This window comes from Hemitrygon akajei, chromosome 6, assembly GCF_048418815.1.
Source record: "Hemitrygon akajei chromosome 6, sHemAka1.3, whole genome shotgun sequence".
Lineage (NCBI taxonomy): Eukaryota > Metazoa > Chordata > Chondrichthyes > Myliobatiformes > Dasyatidae > Hemitrygon > Hemitrygon akajei.
Genome location: NC_133129.1, coordinates 86,264,044 through 86,285,767, shown reverse-complemented (window position 1 = coordinate 86,285,767; position 21,724 = coordinate 86,264,044). Strand labels below are relative to the sequence as shown.

General features: G+C 44.2%; 1 protein-coding gene across 3 annotated transcripts in view; it reads right to left on the bottom strand.

Annotated features, from left to right (window-relative positions):
- Nucleotides 1–4,007: 4,007 nt before the first annotated feature.
- Nucleotides 4,008–21,724, bottom strand: part of LOC140729221 (arf-GAP domain and FG repeat-containing protein 1-like) — a 126,270-nt gene continuing 108,553 nt past the window's right edge. For 2 of the 3 annotated variants that reach the window (XM_073048738.1, XM_073048741.1), the window contains 5 exons: nt 18,713–18,780; nt 18,355–18,435; nt 10,600–10,833; nt 6,954–7,048; nt 4,008–5,237 (listed from right to left, as the gene is read on the bottom strand). In XM_073048738.1, coding sequence (XP_072904839.1) covers nt 5,178–5,237; nt 6,954–7,048; nt 10,600–10,833; nt 18,355–18,435; nt 18,713–18,780 — 538 coding nt within the window. In that variant the 3' untranslated portion in view covers nt 4,008–5,177. The remainder of the gene's footprint in view (nt 5,238–6,953; nt 7,049–10,599; nt 10,834–18,354; nt 18,436–18,712; nt 18,781–21,724) is intronic. The other variant, XM_073048739.1, reaches the window with a different exon arrangement.

Genomic DNA, 21,724 nt, shown 5'->3' with positions numbered 1-21,724 from the left:
TGGTGCTGCCCACAACCCCACACCACTGCTTATCCAACTGCCCTCACCAGTAAACTGGCAACACGAGACTGCAGATGCTGGAATCTGAAGCATAAAAAAATAAGAAGCTGGAGGAAGTTTTGGTTTTGGTCACCTACCTATTGGAAAGATGCAAACAAAGCTGAAGAGTACAGAGAAAATTTACAAGGATGTTGCTGGGTCTGGAGGACCTGAGTTATACGGAAAGATTGAATAGGTTAGGACGGTACTCTTTAAAACGTAGAAGATTTGAGAGGCGATTTGATAGAGGTATACAAAATTATGAGGGATACAGATAGGGTATAAGCAAGCAGGCTATTACCCCAATGAGGCTGGGTGAGAGTACAATTAGAAGTCATGGGTTAAGGGTGAAAGGTGAAAAGTTTAAGAAGACCACAAGGGGAAACTTCTTTACTCAGAGGGTATTGAGAGTGTGGAATGAGCTGCCAACAGAAGTGGTGCATGCGAGCGCGATTTCAATATTTAATGATGGAAGGGGTATGGAGGGCTATGGTCCCAGTGCAGGTTGATGGGAGGAGGCAGGATAAATGGTTTTGGCATGGACTAGAAGGGTTGAAGGGCCCTTTTATGTGCTGTACTTTTCTATGACTCTATGAACTCAGTAGGTCAGGCTGTATCTGGGGAGGGAAATGGACAATCAACATTTTGAGGCAAGACCTTTCATCTAGACTGAAAGAGTAGAGGGGAGAATAGACAGTCTAAAGAGATAAAGGGAAGTGGTGGAGACAGAGCTGTTTAATTACCCTTTATCTTTGAGTCTAGTTGAAGGGTGTCGACTCAATATGTTGACTCAAAAGATTCCGCAGATGCTGGAAATTTTGAGCAAGGTACACAATATTCTGGAGGTACTCAACAGTTCAGGCAGCATCTATGGAGGGGAATAAACAGTCAGCACTTCCGTCTGAGGCCTCTCAAAGTCCAATCCTACATCTCCATCATGACAGGTGGAAATGGGTAATGCCGGCCAACAAGACTCTGGTGGAGCTGTATAGGCCAATCCCCTGTACAGCGGATGCAATGGATTGCAGAAGCTTTGATGAGTTCCAACCACACCATCGATAATGGGACGATGGAGACGGGAGGGAACCAATGGCCTATGTTCCGCTTAGGAGCTAAAGGCTCAGTAAATAATTTCTGTCTAAGATCCTTCATCAGGATGGAGAGTCTTGATGAAGGGGCTCAGCCTGAAACATTGACTTCCACAGATGCACCAATACATTGACTGTCTATTTCCTGCCACAGATGCTGCCTGGCCCACTGGGTTCTTTCAGCAACTTGCTTTTTGCCTGACCTGTAAGCGGTTCAGGATCAGCAAGTCACAAGGACCAGCAGTGGTAGGACTGGGCCAAGTCATTCATGGTTTGGAGTTGAAAGCAGAGGGCAAGAAAGTGGGTGAGGAAATAACCCAGCAATCAGCCGTGGATTGTTTCTACACTGTGACAGTTTTATACTGTGCATTACCTTGCAGACATCCCTGAATGCCAATCCCCACTCTCACTATAATTATGACCAAGCAGCACCCAATACAAACAGGCCAGGTTTGAGATTCAGATAGAGTGGGGTGGGATGGGAGCTGAACAAAATGCATGAACTTGCACTATCCCTCCCGAGTCATGCACCATTTCATCCCGTCCCTTCAATGTCACCACAAAGAACCGAAAAGCCCATAACCACCACATTAAACCCAGCAGCCAAACATCAGCCTTGACTGCAATGCCCATATCTGGAAATTAACCCTTTCCCATCTCTCCAACATGGTCCTAACCTCTAGTTGTGACTGTCGGCATTAGACATGAATGTTTAGAGTTGTTTTTAAATAATTTGAATATTTCAGTATTCAATGTCTTTCTTTCGTTCTGAGGAATATACATTAAAAGGATTGAGCTTCAATTTTCATGGAAGATTCCATTAAATTTAGGGGACAAAAAGTTATTATTCCACACAGCTTGCATGGATTGATCCCATCTTCCAAACTTTTGTAAAACAAAAACAGCTGCTTCTATCACACTGCGCCCATGCCATACAACAAACGTAGTATTTCTTGTGGACTGGGCCATAACTGTGACAACATCAAGTGTGGTGGGAACTGTGACAAGACCCAAGCACCCATGGGTGAGCGTTGCAGGCTTCTTGTGACTCCAGGCCTGGTCTGTCTCCATGGCGATTAGGACAAAGCAAAACACAGGGCAATGGTCACCATCTCCACAGAAGGTCGTGATCTCACAGAAGGATTGCATTTATTATCACCACCTTTTTACTTAGAAGGTCATTCTAAACAGTCTCTGTCAGGGTGTCCACAGGACCATTATCTGGCTTCAAGTCCAGGCACACTCAGAGATTTCTGCAAAAATATCCCCCTCCCTCCCTACGTCCTTCTCAATGTTACTTTGATCCAGGGACGGGTTTCAATGACAAGAATCAAAATCATGGAATGCTTTCCACTGCGTCAACAGTCCTGAGCAAGGCTTGGTTTGTGATGGAGCAGGGCAACTGAAGGGCCACTGGGCCAGAACCTCCTGCCTTGTTCCATGACCACTGGGATGTCAGTGACCCATGGACTGCATCAGAAATCTAGCCCTCCCCCAGTGGATGCTAAGGGGCAAAGGCCAAATCAGCTCAGGCTACGAACTAAGCAGAACATTGGAGCACAGCAGGTAGAGCCACTATTATATGGTTTCAGGGATGTGGACTCGATCTCGCCCTCACTGGTGTGTGTGTAGTTTACATGCGTTCCCTGTGACCGTTAGGGCTCCCCTGTATGCTCCTTCTTCTTCACACTTCCCAATGTGCAGAATGAGTAGGCTAATCGCACCCCCCCCCCCCCCCCCCCGTGTGTGTGTTGATGGACAGGCAAGAAGGAATAATTCGCAAGGGCTAACGGGGGAATTGGAGCTGGCATGCTCCTATGGGCTAAGTGGCCTCAATCTGTGTTATAAGTATGCTATGATGGGGAGTTTTGCCCTCAACAAGGGACAGTAAGTAGGGCAAGGGGCTTAATGGTTTAGCAACCCTGAGCAGGCAGAGTGGCTGAAATTTCTCAACCCAACCACAGGCTTAAGCGAGTTCAAACAACCGATCAAACACTGGGATGTAATGAAGGGGAGACTGCGAGGTTCAGACACATGCACTGAGCAACTGTAACAGTAATAAATATAGTAGAGATTTGGAAGGAAGCATTTTTGCTTTTAAATAAAAAGTGAAAAGAGTGGATGATAATCTTGTTCTTAAGACATGCTTTGCTGGGATTGATGTGAATCTTTACACTGTGGATGATCTACCAATAGAGGGAATTGTAGCAATTGCCCGATTTAATGGGATCATACTAGTGGCTCTGACCCGTACTACATAAATGGGCGAACGAGAGAGTTGCACCCAGTCAGTCACTGGCTGAGAGAGGAGCCGGCCTACACAGGGACTGGAGATATGACCAGAGTGTGCTTCGACAGTGAACCTGCTGAGTGACTCAGTCTTCTCATTTTCCTATTGGCAATGGAAGTGCCAGATCAGGATGAAACACACACAACAAAAAAAACAAGAAAAAAAGTGAGGAGGCAAAAAGCAAATGTAAGGCCACCCACAAGCACATCTCCTGCTCACTGCCCCAGCAGCACTGAGAAGCAATGAAGGGCAGTGGACAAGGCATCCTCAGAGTAACGTGCCAGTGACAGCATTCTGCTGCATCAGAAGGAACTTTTTTACACTCACAATAATCCATCAGAACCTTTCTCGTCTGTTGGAACAGACAGGAAACAACTTTTGCACCTTTACAAGGTGTGCGTGTGGAGAGTGCACATGTGAGTGTCAGTGCGCGTTCAGGTGCCTGTGCATGTGTAAGTGTGCACATGTAAGTGTCAGTGTGTGTGTCTATGTCCGCGTATCCATGCCAATGCGGCTGAGCCTGTGCATCTGTGCACGTGACACACAGACTTGGAGACTGAGCTGAATCAAGAGGATTGGTGCAACCTGCATCGATTGATGAACAAAATATATATTTTGAATGAACAGTAGAACACAGCAGAATTGGTGTAACAATTTTAAAAAATAAAAAGACACAGAAACAAGCCCGAGATCCTAATACAGCAGCCCACACTGAAGGGAAGAGAGTGGCCCTGGGGAAAAGTAATGATGCAAAGGGAAGGAGGGGAGGTGGGATTAAATATCTGAGGGGTCTGTTTGGGGAGTGGGGATGGAAAAGGGGTGAGGGCAGGCAAAGGGTGTGACAGCCTGCCTGTCCCCCTCACTGGGGACCAAATCAGCAGAGGGGTCAGGCAAGGTCCCTGCTTCTGCAACCATGAGAAACCATGTCATTATTGCAGCAGATTCAAGAAGGCTGGTATATTCCCTCAGCTTTAAAGTAGAGAGAGAGTACCTCTCCTACGAACCACCGGCCAGGCACCCTCCCCATTGCTCACTTATGAGTGAGAGGTTCCAGTTCCTTGGAAGAATGCCGTCTGAGGATTCTGAGAGGTGATTTGCCCAGCTTCAAGAATGGATTGTCAAAGAGCTACCCTGTCCCACTTTTGAAAGGGTCCTCTTCACCCCCCGCCTACCCAAAAACTGGCTCTATTTGCACGGGTGTATGGGAGTGTCAAGCACAGGTTGTGCAGTACTGGCGTCTCGGGGGGGGGGGGGGGGTGTAATGGCCTGGTATTAACATATGTGCTAAAATAAAGGACGAAATGTCACTGGGATGAAGGCTTACATGACCCAGCCTGAGTTGAGTGCAGAGATTTTTCTCCTCATCCGCCCCACAGCTACTTGACCCTTCCACTGCCTCATCTGCCTGCAATGTGAAAATCTCCTCTGCATAGATGGTGCCTGAGTGAGATGCAGCTTGCAACTATCTTGGCTCTCCACTCTCCACCCCCCCCCCCGCCCCTTTCCCTCGAGTGTCCAGAGCTGCGTCAAGAGACCCGAGATAGCCTGCGTTGGTATTTGGTTGCTAATACATCGAACGGCTATGATATAGAAATATTTCAACACCTCCGTTTCCACCCTCAGGTTCTTCCCCCCCTCCCACCCACCACCGAAGTATAGAAACGTGTGTGTACTGGCATCGCGTATGTTACAGCTGTTGGTTGACTCCTGTGGTTTAAGGCGATTCTGGAAGAGCCACATGCTGGAAGTACTACAGGTCACTATAAGAAGGGGTTGGTGGATGCGCTTCCTGCTGCAAACTGTCCAGGTGGGGCTCCGCTCTTCAGGAAGCAGAGAGAGAGAGAAAGAAAGAGAAAAATACAGGAATTAGTCCTCCGTGTCTATACTCTCCCCTCCCCAATCCATCCCAAGACTTCCTAGGACCCAGAGTTAGCCAAGTCCTCACAACTATTTCACTCAAGTGGCAATGGAGACTTTCAAATTCATTGGAACTGGGTCCCTGCACACGCACTGGCCACTTTATTAGGTACGGGAATGGAACCCAGTGTGGTGACCTGCTGCTCTAGCTCATCCACTTCAAGGTTTGACATGTTGTACATTCAGAGATGCTCTTCTGCAGATCGCTGTTGTAACGTGTGGTTATTTGAGTTACTGTCACCTTGACCAATCTGTCTTCTCCTCTGTCCTCTCTCAAGTAACAAGGTATTTCTGCCCACTGTATGTTTTTTTTTTGTTTTTCGCACCATTCTCTGCAAACTCTAGAGACTGTTGTGCGAGAAAATCCCAGGGGAACAGCAGTTTCTGTGATACTCAAACCACCCCATCTGACACCAACAATCATTCCGTGGTCAAAGTCACTTAGATCACATTTTTTCTACATTTTGATGTTTGGTCTGAACAACAACTGGACACCTTGGCCATGTCAGCACACATTTATGCATTGAGTTGCTGCCACGATTGGCTGATTAGATTATTTGCGTTGACGAGGTGTACGGATGGTACTTGATAAAGAGGCCACTGAGTGTAGATAAAGAACAAAGTCCACATACAGGCACTGCCAACGAATGGGAATGTTGGCATTTACAGGGAAATCCAGACAACCCTGAACAGAGTATTAACAACACCATGCCTAGAATAAAACGCTGAGTTTCAGTCCCCTTACTGAAGAAATGCATTTCCATTGTTTGGAATTTACTTGGTCCATGAAGGGGATCTCTGCTGAGCCTATGCTCACTTCAGTCAGAGATGACCTGATTGAGGCATGTAGGAAAGAGTTTGACAGGGTAGATGCCCAGGGGAATGTTTCCAGAACAAGAGATTATTCATTTAAAGTGAGGAGGAATTTCTTCCCTTGGAAAAGTTTGAAAGTGTCTACTTCACAGAGCCATCCATGTTCATGGACAAAAGTAGACAGATTTATAGGGGCATCGAGCAACTCAGCAGGGGAATATTACGGACCACCTCTTGTACTACTAAGGACTTGTCTCTCAATGTGTTTATACTGCACAATTGTTATTTTCTTCACTGTCTGGTATTATGTTCTGTATGTTGTCTGAACCCACTTGCCTGCGAAGCTGCTGAAAACAAATTTTTCTTTGTACCTGTCCTTTGCCGTACATATGCACATGGGGGCTTTGGAAAATGGCCAAAATAAGATCAGCTCTGATATCAAAAGTCAGTGCTATACTGAAGGGTCAGATGTGCTCCTGTTATTACACTTAGGGTGGATGCTTCAATGACTCTTTCCTGGCAGATGGTGAGAAGGGAAACAAATCACCCAGCTTCCTGCAGAATCCCTCCAAACAAGTAGTCACTTCCAAAGGCATTCATGGTCATGAGAGCAGCTGACAGTGGGTCAGCAGGGTCTCTCATCACAAATCCAGTACTCTTAAGGGTTGCTGTCATTTAAATCCAATTTCACTCGACTCCCTATGTGCTGGCTCAGTGCTGCTTCCGCTGTACTGTGCACTGGGCCCACTCTCTCAGAGAAGGCACACAGCTTACCACTACACCAGGATGGTCGGCAGGGCACATACCATGAATGGGTTGCTAGGCGCTCCACCTCCTTGAATCAACGGCCCCATTGGTCGCGCCATTACTTTGGGCTGCCCGAAGGCACCAAATCCAGATCCTACACACAAAGGAGACAAAACATTCAGCAAAGAGTCACAAATACAGCACTAAAACTGATCTTTGACCCAACTCAATAATGCTGTCCAAGCTAGTACCCATGTGCCTGCATTTGGTCTGCATCCCTCTACACCAGCGGTTCCCAACCTTTCTTATGCCATAGGCCCGACCATTAACCAAGGGGTCTGTGGACACCAGGTAGGGAACCCCTGCTAAACCTTTCCTATCCATGTACCTATCCAAATGTTGTTAATTAATTTCTTTAGAGATATAGTGTGGAATAGGCCCTTCCAGCTGGACTGCGTAGCAATCCCCCAATTTAATCCAAGCCTAATCACAGGACAATTTGCAATGACCAATGAATCTACTAACCGTTACATCTTTGGACCGTGGGAGGAAGCTGAAGCACTGGGACAAAACCCATCCATTGCATGAGGGGGATGTACAAACTCCTCACAGAGATGGCTGGGATTAAAATCCTAATGCCTGAGCTGTAATAGCATTACACTAACCACTACGCTACTGTGGTGCTCAACCAGCTCACGGTTACCCTAGTGCCCTGAATGGAGGCATACTCTGATATGAAGTGGTCTCACAAAGAGAAGACCAAATTGAGCTTGAGTGCAAGTGGATGTTTGCTTCTGATGGAAAGACAGCCTGATTGCATGGAAAAGTCCTACAGAAAGGCTGATAGATTTAAAGCAATAGGCCAGGGAATTGCAGAGGGATGGGTCACTTTTTAGTGTATATGGATTTCAGAAAAGCATTTGATAAGGTACCCCATACAAGGCTTATTGAGAAAGTAAGGAGGCATGGGATTCAAGGGGACATTACTTTGTGGATCCAGAACTAGCTTGCCCACAGAAGGCAAAGTGTGGTTGTAGACAAGTCATATTCTGCATGGAGGTCAGTCACCAGTGGTGTGCCTCAGGGATCTATTCTGGGACCCCTACTCTTCATGATTTTTATAAATGACTTGGATGAGGAAGTGGAGGGGTGAATTAGTAAATTTGCTGATGACACAAAGGTTGGGGGTGTTGTGGATAGTGTGGAAGGCTGTCACAGGTTACAGCGGGACATTGATAGGATGCAAAACTGGGCTGAAAAGTGGCAGATTGAGTTCAACCCAGATAAGTGTGAGGTGGTTCACTTTGGTAGGTCAAATATGATGGCAGAATATAGCATTAATAGTAAGACTCTTGGCAGTGTGAAGGATCAGAGGGATCTTGGGATCCGAGTCCACAGGACACAGGTTGACTCTGTGGTTAAGAAGGCATACAATACATTGGTCTTCATTAACTGTGGGATTGAGTTTAAGAGCCGAGAGGTAATGTTGCAGCTATATAAGACCCTGGTCAGACCCCACTTGGAGTACTGTGCTCAATTCTGGTTGCCCCACTACAGGAAGGACAAGGAAACCATAGAAAGGGTGCAGAGGAGATTTACAAGGATGTTGCCTGGATTGGGGAGCATGCCTTATGAGAACAGGTTGAGTGAACTCAGCCTTTTCTCCTTGGAGTGACAAAGGATGAGAGGTGACCTGATAGAGGTGTATCAGATGATGAGAGGCATTGATCGTGTGGATAGTCAGAGGCTTTTTCCCATGGCTGAAATGGCTAGCACGAGAGGGCATAGTTTGTTTTTTTTTGTTTTAAGGGCATAATTTTAAGGTGCTTGGAAGTAGGTACAGAGGAGATGTCAGGGTAAGTTTTTTTACTCAGAAAGTGGCGAGGGGCTGCCGGCGGCGGCGGTGGAGGCGGAAACAATAGGGTCTTTTAAGAGACTCCTGGATGGGTACATGGTGCTTAGAAAAATAGAGGGCAATGGGTAAGTCTGGGTAGTTCTAAGGTACGGACATGTTTGGCACAGCTTTGTGGGCTGAAGGTCCTGTATTGTGGTGTAGGTTTTCTATGTTTCTAAGTTTCTTCGGATTGTTGGGAAGGGAAAGGTTCACTGGCTGCTGGAATCTCATTAAGGGTGGCAGAAATGGAAACTGGCAAGGGTGAGGCTCGCGCTGGGTGTATATTTTAAAAAAGCATGGAAAAGCAGTTGGCAGCACTGATACAGGAGTTTCAGAATAGAAGATTGGGAGAATTCCTCACACAGCAAGTCGCAGGGTTATGGACCTGTGCCCAGGGATATCAGAAAGCAGAAACTAAGTAGTTAATGGGATTAGAGTGACTGGCACTGAAGAACGGAAAAGTCAAGACATGGACTGAATTGGCCTGCACTGTGTTTTCATTCTGGTAACCTGCATTCATATAAACCCAAGACAGCAGTGGTAGTGCAATGAGGTTTGTCACCTTGTGGTTCATTATTTGCTGCTACTTATCTTCAAACATACTGCTTCACATCTTAACTTTTGCCACCATTCTGCCTAGGTGACCTGCCTGTCACCTTCATTAATCACCTATTTTTTTTATAAAAGCTACAAACTATCTTTAATCTTTCTCTCTAATTTAAGACTAAATCATTAGTACTGACCACAAAAAGCAAGGCTCCAACCACCACGACTTGTGGAATACCACTATTGACAGTCTGTTAGTTGCAAAAAAAAAGCACTTATTAACCATTCTGGCATCTTCCCCCTTCCTTTTTAGTCTCGAAGAAGGGTCTCAGCCCAGAATGTCAGCTGTTTATTTATTTCTATGGATGCTGCCTGGCCTTCTGAGTTCCTCCAGCATTTTGTGTGTGCTGTTCTGGATTTCCAGCATCTGCAGAGTTTCTTGTGTCTATTTATTAACAACTTGCCCTCATTGCTTCTTTCCAATGAGCCAATTATAGATTCAATTTGCCATTCTCCCTTATATCTGGTGATTTTTTAAATTGTTTTGACCAGCCTGCAACGTGGGTCTCATCAACAGCATTGCTATGTGGAAAACATCAAATACATCACTCCACCAAACTTCTTTGTTATCTCATCCAAAAAAATTCAGTCAGTCATGTTCTTCCCTTAACTAATCTCATCTGACTGGCCATCACTAAATTTCACTTTTCCTTTTATAATTGTACCTGCCTCAACCACTTCCTCTGGCACAGGGGCTCCTAACCTTATTTTCCATTATCAGAGGGGTCTGTGGACCCCAAGTTGTGAACCCCTGCTCTGGCAACTTGTTCTATACACATCACCCTCTCTGTGAAAAAGTTGCTCCTCAGCTTCAAATTAAACCTCCCCCCTTTCATTTTCCCTCTTGGCTCCTCAGCTCTTGGAAAACAATTGTGGCTATCATCTCTATCAACTCTAGGAAAAAGATTATGGCTATTTATCCTATCTGTGCCTCTCAGGAATTTATACAGCTTACCTCTCAAGTCTCCAACAGTCCAAGGAATAAAGTCCCAACCTGCCCAACCTCACCTCACAACCCAATCCCTTGAACCTCCTTCGTTTTTAAAACAACATCCTTGACTTTAAATGGGAACATTTTATAGTAAATACAGTAACCTTCCAGAAATTAGTTTCTCTACCAGCAGTGTAAATGATTTTAAATGCAGGTATACTACATTAAGGAGATGCGTGTACTCTACGAGGTAGATCCACGTGCTGCTTGTTACCATTCTGTTGCTGGCTGAAGGCTTGCTGCTGCAGGAAGGGGTGCTGCTGGACAAACGCATGCTGCTGCTGGCCAAATCCCTGCTGGGCTGCGAATGGCTGCTCGTGCTGAGCAAAGACCTGCGGCTGCTGCTGGGGCTGCTGCTGCTGGAACGGGTGCTGCTGAAATCCTGCAAAGCTCCCAGGGACCGAGGTGGCTGGGACCGACGCATACCCAGCCGGCACTCCACCATACACTGGAGCAAGGGGGAAAAGGGACAAGCGTCAGGGCACAGAATCACCTGGATCCAGAAGACTCAATGCTGCATGTAACTGGGAACTCCAACATCACTGAATACAATATGATATTTAAGGGCATACTTTGGACTGGGCTGATCTTGGAGAAGGTACAAACCCGCTATGACTTCCAACCCAAAATACGATTGTTTCTGCAAGTCTGTTAGTTTCTATTTCATTTAGGTGATGTTGTCTCATCCCTTCATACCCAACTACCACACTGCATTCTAATAGCAAAACAATGCCGTGAGACATTGGAGCAGAAGTAGGCCATTCAGCCCATTGAGTCTGCTCTGCCTTTCAATTATGGCTAATTTATTTTCCCTCTCAACTCCATTCTCCTGCCTTCTCCCCATAACTTTGGACTCCCTGACTAATCAAGAACCTATCAATCTCCGCTTTAATGGTCTGATCTCCATAGGCATTTGTGACAATTCAACAGATTCACCACCCTTTGGCTAAAGAAATTCCTTCTCATCTCTGTTCTACAGGGATTCTATTCGGAGGCTGTGCACTTTGGTTCTAGACTCCCCCCACTATAAGAAACATCCTCTCCACATCCACTCTATCAAGGCCTTTCAATATTTGTTAAGTTTCAATGAGACACCCCTGAATGCCTTGTGGAAAAAGACGATGAATCCCATAGTCCAAGAACTAGTTCCCTCCACTAGGGAAAGCTGAGTGCCTTATCCCTTTTACAGAAACTGAGAATTCTGGAAAAGCTCAGCAGGTCAGGCCACACACCTGTGGGATGAGAAGACAGCTAATGTTACAGGTCAAGCTGAGTATTTCCAGCCTTTTCTGGGTTTTTTTGAGATTTCCAGCTTCTGAAGTTATGACTTTCACTCATTTGATGCTGCCTGACCGGCTCAGTTCCCCGAGCATTATTTGCATGTTATTCTGGATTCCGAGCATCTGCAGAATCTCTTGTGTTTATGATGTTACAACCCACACCTGACTGCTCCAACTTCCGGGGTTTAGACTCTGACTCCGGAATAGGGATAGGTGGCACAGCCCATTTAAGGAATTCGGCCTGCTTTGATCCTTAAATATTAAAGTCCTGGCAGCCATGTTTTGGAGCCAGGACTTTAATATTTAAGGATCACCTGAACTGAGGTTTGGAGCTCAATCATCAGCTCTACTTTGGATTCTTGTCTAAACCAAATCAATCTAGTTTGAACCCTGTCCTCGTTTCGGTCTCATATCTTGTCTTGATTCTAGTCTCAGTTACTACAGCCAGGACTTGAATCCCAACCATTCACAGCTAGGTCTTTCGTCACAATGAGAATGCCATTAAAATTCATCTTTTTGCAGCACCATGATAAATAGAAACGCAAATTCACATAACTTACACAACAATGAAACAGAATGACAGTACAGCACGTTGTCTCTTTGGTCTGTCTGAAGCCAAGGCTTGGAGAGAGTGGATCGATCTTTGTGCCATACAGGCACATTCATCATTAGGGACCCACCATCTGGGTCACACCCTCTTCTTGATGCTACAATCAAGGCAGGTGATATAGAAGCCTGAAGACTCACACCTCAAGGTATGACAACAGCTTCTTCCCACTGCCACCAGGCTCTTGAACCCACCTGAAAAACTACAGCATGACCTCAGACTATGGTGGTGTAGTGGCATCTGCACCGGACTTCAAGGCGAGTGGTCCCGGGTTCAAACCACGCCAGCTCCTTGCATAATTTCCATCTGTACTGGGTTGAGCATTGAGCTAGCAACTCGGCCTCATAAAAAAAGACAAAAATGCTAAAGAAGCGGCAAGATTGTCACCCGATGTTCCACAAGGCGTGGAAAGGAACAACAACCTCACACTGTATTTCCCTCAACATACTCTTGTGCCATTCTGTTTCATTTTGTTTTTAAGCATTGTGTAAGTTTTAAGTTTCCGTTTGTCATGTTATAATGTCATCATCATGTGCTGTGTCATATGACGTGGACGATCGTGGTCTCATGATCATGATTGTTCTTGGCAAATTTTTCTGCAGAATTGGTGTGCCATTGCCTTCTTCTGGGCAGTGTCTTTACAAGACACGTGATCTCAGCCATTACCAATATTTTTCAGAGATTGTCCGTCCGGCGTCAGTGGTCACATAACCAGGACTTGTGATATACACCAGCTACTCATACGAGCACCCACCACCTATTCCCATGGCTTCACGTGACCCTGATTGGAGTAGAGTTGACAATTGAGCCCCAAACCTCAGTTCAAATGCTACACCTTGCCCAAGGGTGACCTGCAAGCTAGTGGAGGGAAGGTAGAGATGTATCTCCACCACGCTACCCATAGTGTGTACTGTGCTGCAAAGATATCATTTTAATGGCATTATTGTAAATGCAAAAGGTGCTGGAAATCCAGGGTAACACACAAAAATATGCTGGAGGAACTCAGTAGGTCAGGTGTAGGTCTCTGACCTGCTGAGATCCCCTAGCGTTGTGTGTGTGTTATTTTATTGGCATTTATACCTGGGCAGGCCAATCACAATAAACTTGAACTCCTCCAGCACTGCATCAGACCCTATATTCCTGTAAACTGTTCAAGTGACCACTGCTAAGTGAGCAAGCAGCAATTTTAGCTGCCTCTGCATTAACAAGTCTCTGCCAGCTACCTTCTTCCAAAAAGACCTGGATTCTGATGACAGCGCTGTTTCACGCTGACCTCCAAACAAGGATTTAGCATTTTTGTGGGAAGGACTATAACCATCATCATTTGCTTTCAAGCACCAGTTCTTGGGAAGTCCTGAGGACCAGCTATAATGATGATATAAAGGCACTAAAGACTTTGGACAGACAGGAAAGATACCACAGTACACTTTAAACATCACACAACATACAAAATAAAGTTCGGAACATATATGATTGTTAGAAGCTGAAATATCAATCCCTTGCAAAAATACTATTTTAAAATCAGTAAAATTTGAAGTAGTTATGAGGGAATTAAAATCTACACATTTAAATTAGTTTATTTTTTAGATTCCACAAGGGAGCTAAGCAGTAATTATGTTTAGTACACCATTAAAAACTGAACCACACCTCATGCAACAGAGCAGAACACGTTCAGGGAACTTTGCAGCAAGAATAAATACCTGAACTTCTCAAAAGATCACTGAATACCGAAGATTATACTGGAGAAGGTTGAAAAAGATCACACCCTGTAAAGGAGCAGGAAATCACTGACAGCAGGCATCTGGATTTCCATATTTAAATTGCCGCTGCGCACACTGCTGATTCCTGTCGGAGTTACTAAGTGACAATGGCGAATGCTAGTAGTTTCACCATCATTACGATGGCAAAGACTGGGGCACAGAGGACAAAGCACATCTATCAATCACCAACACACACATTGTGTTGTTAGGTGGTCTGAAGAACTTATAAAGATCTTAAGAGCATCAGGCAAGATGCCACCACTTCACATCGTTAATAATAGCAAGCAGATAATTGGATATTTGTATCTTAATCACTAAAGTACCTTCCCGATTAGTAATCTGATTTCCTTATTTCACCGCTGGCTATAAGCTTTGAAACTGTCCCTCGAAACCTCTCTCAATTTGCTTTGGAATGCTGTTACTTGCTGCTATTGTTTGCATGAATTGTTTTTTTCTCTTTCTCTGTGCAGTCGATGTTAAGTCTATTTTTAAATTGGGTCTTTCAGCTTTCTTGCTTTGTGGCTGTAAGGAGATGAATCTCAAGGTTGTATAATTTATACATACTTTGATAATAAATATACTTTGAATCTTTTGACTACCACTTCTTCCTTCTTTAATACTATTAGACCATAAGACATAGGAGCAGAATGAGGCCATTCGGTCCATTGAGTATGTACTATCATTCCTTGCAGTGTCCTTACAGCCTTACAGGGATTACCTGCATGAAGCCTTCACTGCTGAAATATGCATTTTATTACTCTGGCGGCACTTTTCTTATTTTGGTGCCTCAACCAATGCTTTGCAATTTGCATCAGTGTGTGACCATTGGTTTGAGAATTGAATGTGGGGAGGTGGTCAAGGAGAGGATGGATAATGGAATGGTACAGCACCAGGTCACAATGCTGAACCAAGCTAATTAAACTAAAGATGCTTGATTGCACTAATATCTTCCACCTGCACATGGTCAATATCCCTCCGTACTCTGCACATTTCACGTTCTCACCTAAGAACCTCTCAATGTCCCTGTGATATCTGCACCTGCAGCATATTCCAGGCACCCATCGCTCTCTGATTTCCTGAACATCTTCTTTGAATTTGCTTCCCCCTCACCCTAAGTGCATGCACTCTAGTATTAGACCTTATAACCCTGGGAAAAAGATACCAGCCATCTATCCTATCTAAAGATTAGCTTTATTTGCCATACATACGTTGAAACATACATTAAAATGCATCACATAACGTCAAGGTAAGTTAATGAGGACTGTGTTGGGGCAGCCTGCAAGCGTGTCCATGTTTCTGGCGCCAACATAGCATTAACCCTAACCCGTACATCTTAGGAATGTGGAAAGAAATCAGAGCACCTGGAGGAAACCCACATGGTCACTGAATGAAGGTACAAACCGCTTACAGGCAGTGGCAGGAATTGAATCCCAATCGGCGATCACTAGCATGGTAAAGGGATCCGCCAAATGCTACTCTACTGTGCTGCCTGTGTTTTCATAATTTTATAAACCTCTACCATAGCCTCCACAACTCCAGAGGAATGAAACCAACTTCGTCCAACCTCTCCTCAACCGCTCCAATCCAGGCAGCATCCTGCTGAACCTCTTCAGCGCTCTCTCCAAAGACTTCACACCCTTTCTCCAACAGGATGAACAGAACAGCCCACAATTCTCCAAGTGCGGCCTAACCAAACTGTAACATGGCTTCCTGGCTCTTGGACTTGACATTCCTAGTGATGAAGGCACGCCATACACTTTCCTTACTATCCCCATCTATTGCGTTGCCCCTCTTAGGGAACTATGAACTTAAACCCCAAGGGAACTGCTTCACTGTGCACCTCCATCTGCCAAAAGCATTATTTCTCATTAGCCAAACATTTTAATTCTGATTCCTATTCTGACATGTTGATCCATGGCCTCCTCCTGTGCCAAGATGAGGCCACCCTTAGGGTGGAGGAGCAATACCTTATATTCCAACTGGGTAGCCTTTAACCTGATTAGATGAAGATAGATAGTCTCCTTCCAGTAAAAAAAATTACCACCCCCTCACCTTCTATTCCTCACTCTGGCCTCTTAATTCTTCTCACCTGCTTATCACATCACCTGCCCCTGGGTCCACTCCTCCTTCCTTTTCTCCTTTAGTCCACTCTGCTCTCCTATCAGATTCCTTCCTCACAAGCCCTTTACCTTTTCCACCCACCTGGCTTCACCTATCATCTTCCTTTCTCTCCCCCAACCTTTTTATTTTGGCGTCTTCCCCCTTCATTTCCTGTCCTGATGAAGGGTCTTAGCCCAAAGCGTCCACTATTTATTAATTTCCATAGATGCTGCTTGGCCTGCTGGACATTTTGCTTGTGTTGCTTGGACCCCAAGGTCCCTCTGTACAACAAATGGAGTTAGACATCTGCTGTTTTGTCTAAGCAGACATTACCAAATTTTAGTAATTCTACACATACCTCTGGCACTCAAAGTCAAATAACGCAATAAGCCTCCTGTCTGACAATTGAGATCGAGTTGCTGAGTGATAAAAGGGTCACCAGATGCCAAGTTCCCATAGCCCACAGCTACACCTATCCCAAGGGTGACCTGCAGGCTAGCAGAGGGAAGGTAGAGATGTATCTACAACCCGCCCACCCAGTGTGTACTGTGCTGCAAAGATATCGTTTTAATGACAGTTGCAAGAAAAAGTTTGTGAACCCTTTGCGATCACCTGGTTTTCTGCATTAATTACTCATAAAATGTGGTCTGATCTTCATCAAGTCACAATAATAGACAGACACAATCTGCCTAAACTAATAACTCACAAGCAATGTACTTCTTCTCGTTAACGTTGAGTACACCATTTAAACAATCAGACTAGGCTCAAAAAAGTATGCGAACCTCTGTGGTAATGCCTTCTACAAAAGTGATTTGCAGTCAGGTGCTCCAATCAATGAATGCTGAAAGAGGTGAAAAAGAACCCAGGGGTAACAGCAAAAGACCTGCTCTAGAACTCTCTATAACTTGTCAAAGTCTCTATCCACTATAAGAAAAACACTGAAAAAGAATGGTGTCTATGGACGGACACCACGGAGAAAATGACTGCTCTCCAAAAAGAAATACTGCTGCACATCTCAAAGTTGGATGTTCCATGGCACTTCTGGGACAATGTTCTGTGGACGGATGAGACTAAGATTGAACTATTTGGCAGAATTGTACACCGCTATGTTTGGAAAGAAAAAGGTTACTGCACACCAATACCAAAAATCTCATCCCAAATGTGAAGCACGGTGGAAGGAGGATCATGGGGCTGCTTTGCTACCTCGGGGCCTGGACAGCCTGCAATCGTTGAGGGAACAATGAATTCAAAATTGCATCAAGACATTTCACAGGATAATGTCAGGGTAGTGGTCTGTCCCCTGAAGCTTAATAGAAGTTGGATGATGCCACAAGACACTGATCTGAAACACAAAAGTAAATCAACAACAGAATGCTTTAAAAAGAAGAAAATTTGTGTTTTGGAATGAACAGTCACATTCTGGACCGTAACCCAACTGAGATGCTGTGGCATGATCTGAAGAGGGCTGTTCATGCAATATATCCCAGAAATACTGACAAACTGAAAAATTCCTTGTATGGAGGAATGGTCTAAAATTCCTCTTCTCCGTTGTGCAAGTCTGATCAGCAGCTACAGGAAATGCTTGGGAGGTTATTGCTGCTGGAGGTGGTTTTACCAGATAGCAAATGCAAAGGGTTACATACTTTCTCCAGCCTGGACTGCAAATGATTGAACAATGTGTTCAATAAGGATGTGAAAAGTACAACTGTTTGTTATTAGTTTAAGTGGATTATATTTGTCTATTATTGTGACTTAGATGAAGATCAGACCACATTTTATGGGCAATTAATGCAGAAAAACAAGTAATTGCAAAGGGTTCACAAACTTTTTCTTGCAACTGTAACTAAGCTCCAAGTTGGAAAAGTACATTTGATCATTTATTATGAAGCCAGCAAAGACGAACAATCTTATGTAGCAATAAAAAACAAACAAAACTAAACTAGCAATACAAGAGTAATTTGTATTCAAATTAGTGATTAAGAAAAACACCCTGTGGTCACTCCCTCTCAACTAAACTAAACCAACCAAGACAAAGTTTGACTACATAACTATACTCATTCGCTTCTACTACGCCCCAACCCAAATGACAAATTACCCATAATAACCGTGCAACACAAAATACAATACAGACTGAAAATAGATTCACGGCTCCTACAGGTGGGAATGCAAGTAAAAGTAGTGTTTTTCTTTTTCTGCCAATCAGACACAGGCTACACACTCACCTGGCGCCATCCCATTGGTCTGGAAGGGATTGGTAGAAGCTGCTTGCGGTGCGACAGGAGCAGCAAATGGATTACTGAAAGCTGAAATGCAGGGCAGACAGAGAGGGAGAAAGAGAGAAAGAGAGAGAAAAAAAAACACAAGGGAGAGAGTTGATTAATGCTCTGTGGAAAACAATTCACCGAGGAAGGCATGAGCCCAGATATCCCAGCAGGTCAAGGACCTTTACAAATAGTAACACTCCCTCCCTCTCAGCATTCAAGCAAAGCGGGTTTACCCATCAGAACAGGGAGGAATACCAGGAGTACCGGTTATAAGTAAAGTAGGGAAATTCAAGGTGAACTTGTTTATAAAAGTTACCTCCAAAGCTGGATGCACTGCTTGGTGTGGATTGCTGTGTAGGCACTTGGCTTCCAGTCCCGGAGATACTAAAAACCAAATGAGAACAGGAGATCCTTTAGTGACTGCCGACACCTTCAAACAATATAAAGAGAGATTTACTCTGCATTCAACGCCAGGAAACCCGGCCCTGGGAACTATGATAGGATTGTGTAGAGGGACTTTTACTTAGGGTCCAACCCCTGCAGTCCTTGCCCTCGGAGTGTGTATGTAGAGGAAAGTTTAGCTGCATCTAAACTGTGCTGTCCCACGGTGTGTGACTGTGTGATGGAATGGTCCAGAAGGAGCTTTACTCTGTACAGAACCTATATGTAACAGAACAGTCATAGAGATGACAGTAAAGAAATGGGACCCGTCATGCCTTTCTACCATAACTGCTCCTGCTCATGTTAATTCCATTTCCCTCTAAGCAAGGAAATGGACCTCTTGTTTAATGGTATTGGTCCATGGCATAAAAGAGGTTAGGAACCCCTGTTCATCCCTCATTAAGGGCACCCATCATCCAGGTCATATCCCCTTCTCATTGCTACTATCAGGAAGATGGTACAGGAGCCTGAACATACACACTCAACTTTCAAGAATAGATTTTTCCCCTCCACCATCAGATTTCTGAAAAGACGTTAAAACTATGAACACTACCTCACTACATTTTTCCCTCTTTTGGCACTATTTATTTAATTTAACTTTTTTAATACACTCAGATCCCACTTAACGCTGAGGATGTGTTCCTCGGAGGTGGAGCGCTATGCAGGGTCATTATAACATTACATAAATGGACATGTGTGCCTGATTTTTAAAAAATCAGATTTGAGATATGGTATTATTTTATGTATACACAGTAATTTGAGGAGTGACAAACACACAAATAGGCCTAACCTGTACATCTGTGGAGCAGCCACACATCACAGCAGCAGTGGAGGGAAGTGGGTGGTTGTTACATCTCAGAAAGAGGACCACACTGTGGGTCCTCCTCTAACTTTGGCTTCTTCTAGTGTACATTAAGATTTGACTGCCTTCTCTTAAGTTTCTTCTCATGAAGCAATTCTCGGTAGCAGAAAATCATGTCGTGAACACCACTCTTTGCCTTATTGCTTCATTCCCAGTAAGGGTCACTATCAATGAACTGGTCCATGATTTGTGGTGATGCTAGAGCTGGATAATTTTGTGGTGAGGTTTCTTGTTGGTGTTTCCTGTTTTCCACCAGTGTCCTCAGATTCACTCAGGACGCGCTGCTCTGCCAATCTTCGAAGCTCTTCGTTATTGAGGCTCTCACCATAAGAATGCACTAACTTCAACATCACCACCATAACACCTTCGTGGTGTATCACTTGAAGTTTCACATTAATGCTAATGCTTTCCCTAGACATTTTAGATATACTACCTTCACTGGAAGTTGCAGGCCATTTTACAGACATTACGGGTGGAAAACAATGGAATAAATTGGCGAAGGGGCATGAACGTTTACAGCCGCAGCGGAACCAATACATGATTGGCTCAGAGCATATGTAAAGCACTCTCATTGGCTGATTGAATGTTTGCTGTAATAGAGGCTGCTTGAGAAGATTTAGGTATTGCTTAAAATGAATTTTTGTAATTAAAAAAATTCAATAAAGAATTGAATAACCACATTGTAACAAATCTGCGCTATGCAGAGTAGTGTCATGCGGGGTCTGAGTGCATAAATATACTTCTTACCTTAACTTACTGTTTTTATTATGTAATGCTGCCGCAAGACAACAAATTTCACAACATATGCCAGTGATATTAAACCTGATTCTGATTCCTATTCAGATGCCCCTGAAAGGTTGTGCTGCTCTTGCCTCCACCATCTTGTCTGGCAGCTCATTCCTGATTAAGGGCCCAAAATTTCAACTGCTTATTCCTCTCCATAGATGCTGCCTGACCTGCTGAGTTCAACATAATTGAATGCTCTCCTAAACTATGCCCTCCAGTTTTAGACACCCCAGCTTTGGAAACCTATATACCCTATCTATGCCTTGTATAATTTTATGAACCTCTAACACATCACTCAGCCTCCTCCACTCCAGGGAAAACAGACCTCCCTTATCCCATATCTCTCTTCCACAAACCAGGCAAACATGCATGTAAAACTTTTCTGCACCCTCTTTAACAATCACATCTGTCAGAGCCATGTATCTATTCTCTATCTGCATTGTATTGTGTTGCACATTTATTATGTTTATAATGGTAACTGGTCCCATGAGTGGAGGTGTGGGAAAACCAAAGGGAATAAGTCACATAATCATGATTTGTTCTGGGCAGTTTGGGCTGGCGATGGACGGATATCATATCTTTTGTTGACTGCTTCATTACAGCTTAATTTACACTTAATTATGCTTAAGTTTCATTGCTTTAAGACTGCATGATTGTTAGTTGCTAAAAAGGATCACATACTGTTCTTTGATTTTTCGAACATCATTATTAGAGTGATTGGAGAGCATGTCATACAAATATAACGATCCATCAGTTTGTTAGAATAGCTATCTCAACATCTTTCCTGTGGCATGACTATCTATCTATGCACAGGATAATAAGTGCAGTCTGACCAATGTTTTATACAACATCAACACAGTCCTGCACTTAATGCCTTGGCCAATGAATTCAAGAGTTTCATACTCCTTGTACACAATCCTCTCTACAAATATTGGGATTAAAGGGAGCCTTTTCTGGTTGGCTGCCGGTGACCAGTGGTGTTCCACAGGGGTGTGTGTTGGGACCGATTCTTTTTTCAACATATGTCAATGATTTGGATGATGATGGCTTTGTTGCAAAGTTTGCAGATGATACAAAGATAGGTGGAGGGGAAGTAGTTTTGAGGAAATAGAGAGGCTACAGAAGGACTTAAACAGATTAGGAAAATGGGCAAAGAAGTGGCAGATGAAATACAGTGTCGGAAAGTGTATAGTCGTGCACAATGAAAGTATGACTATTTTCTAAATGATGAGAACATAC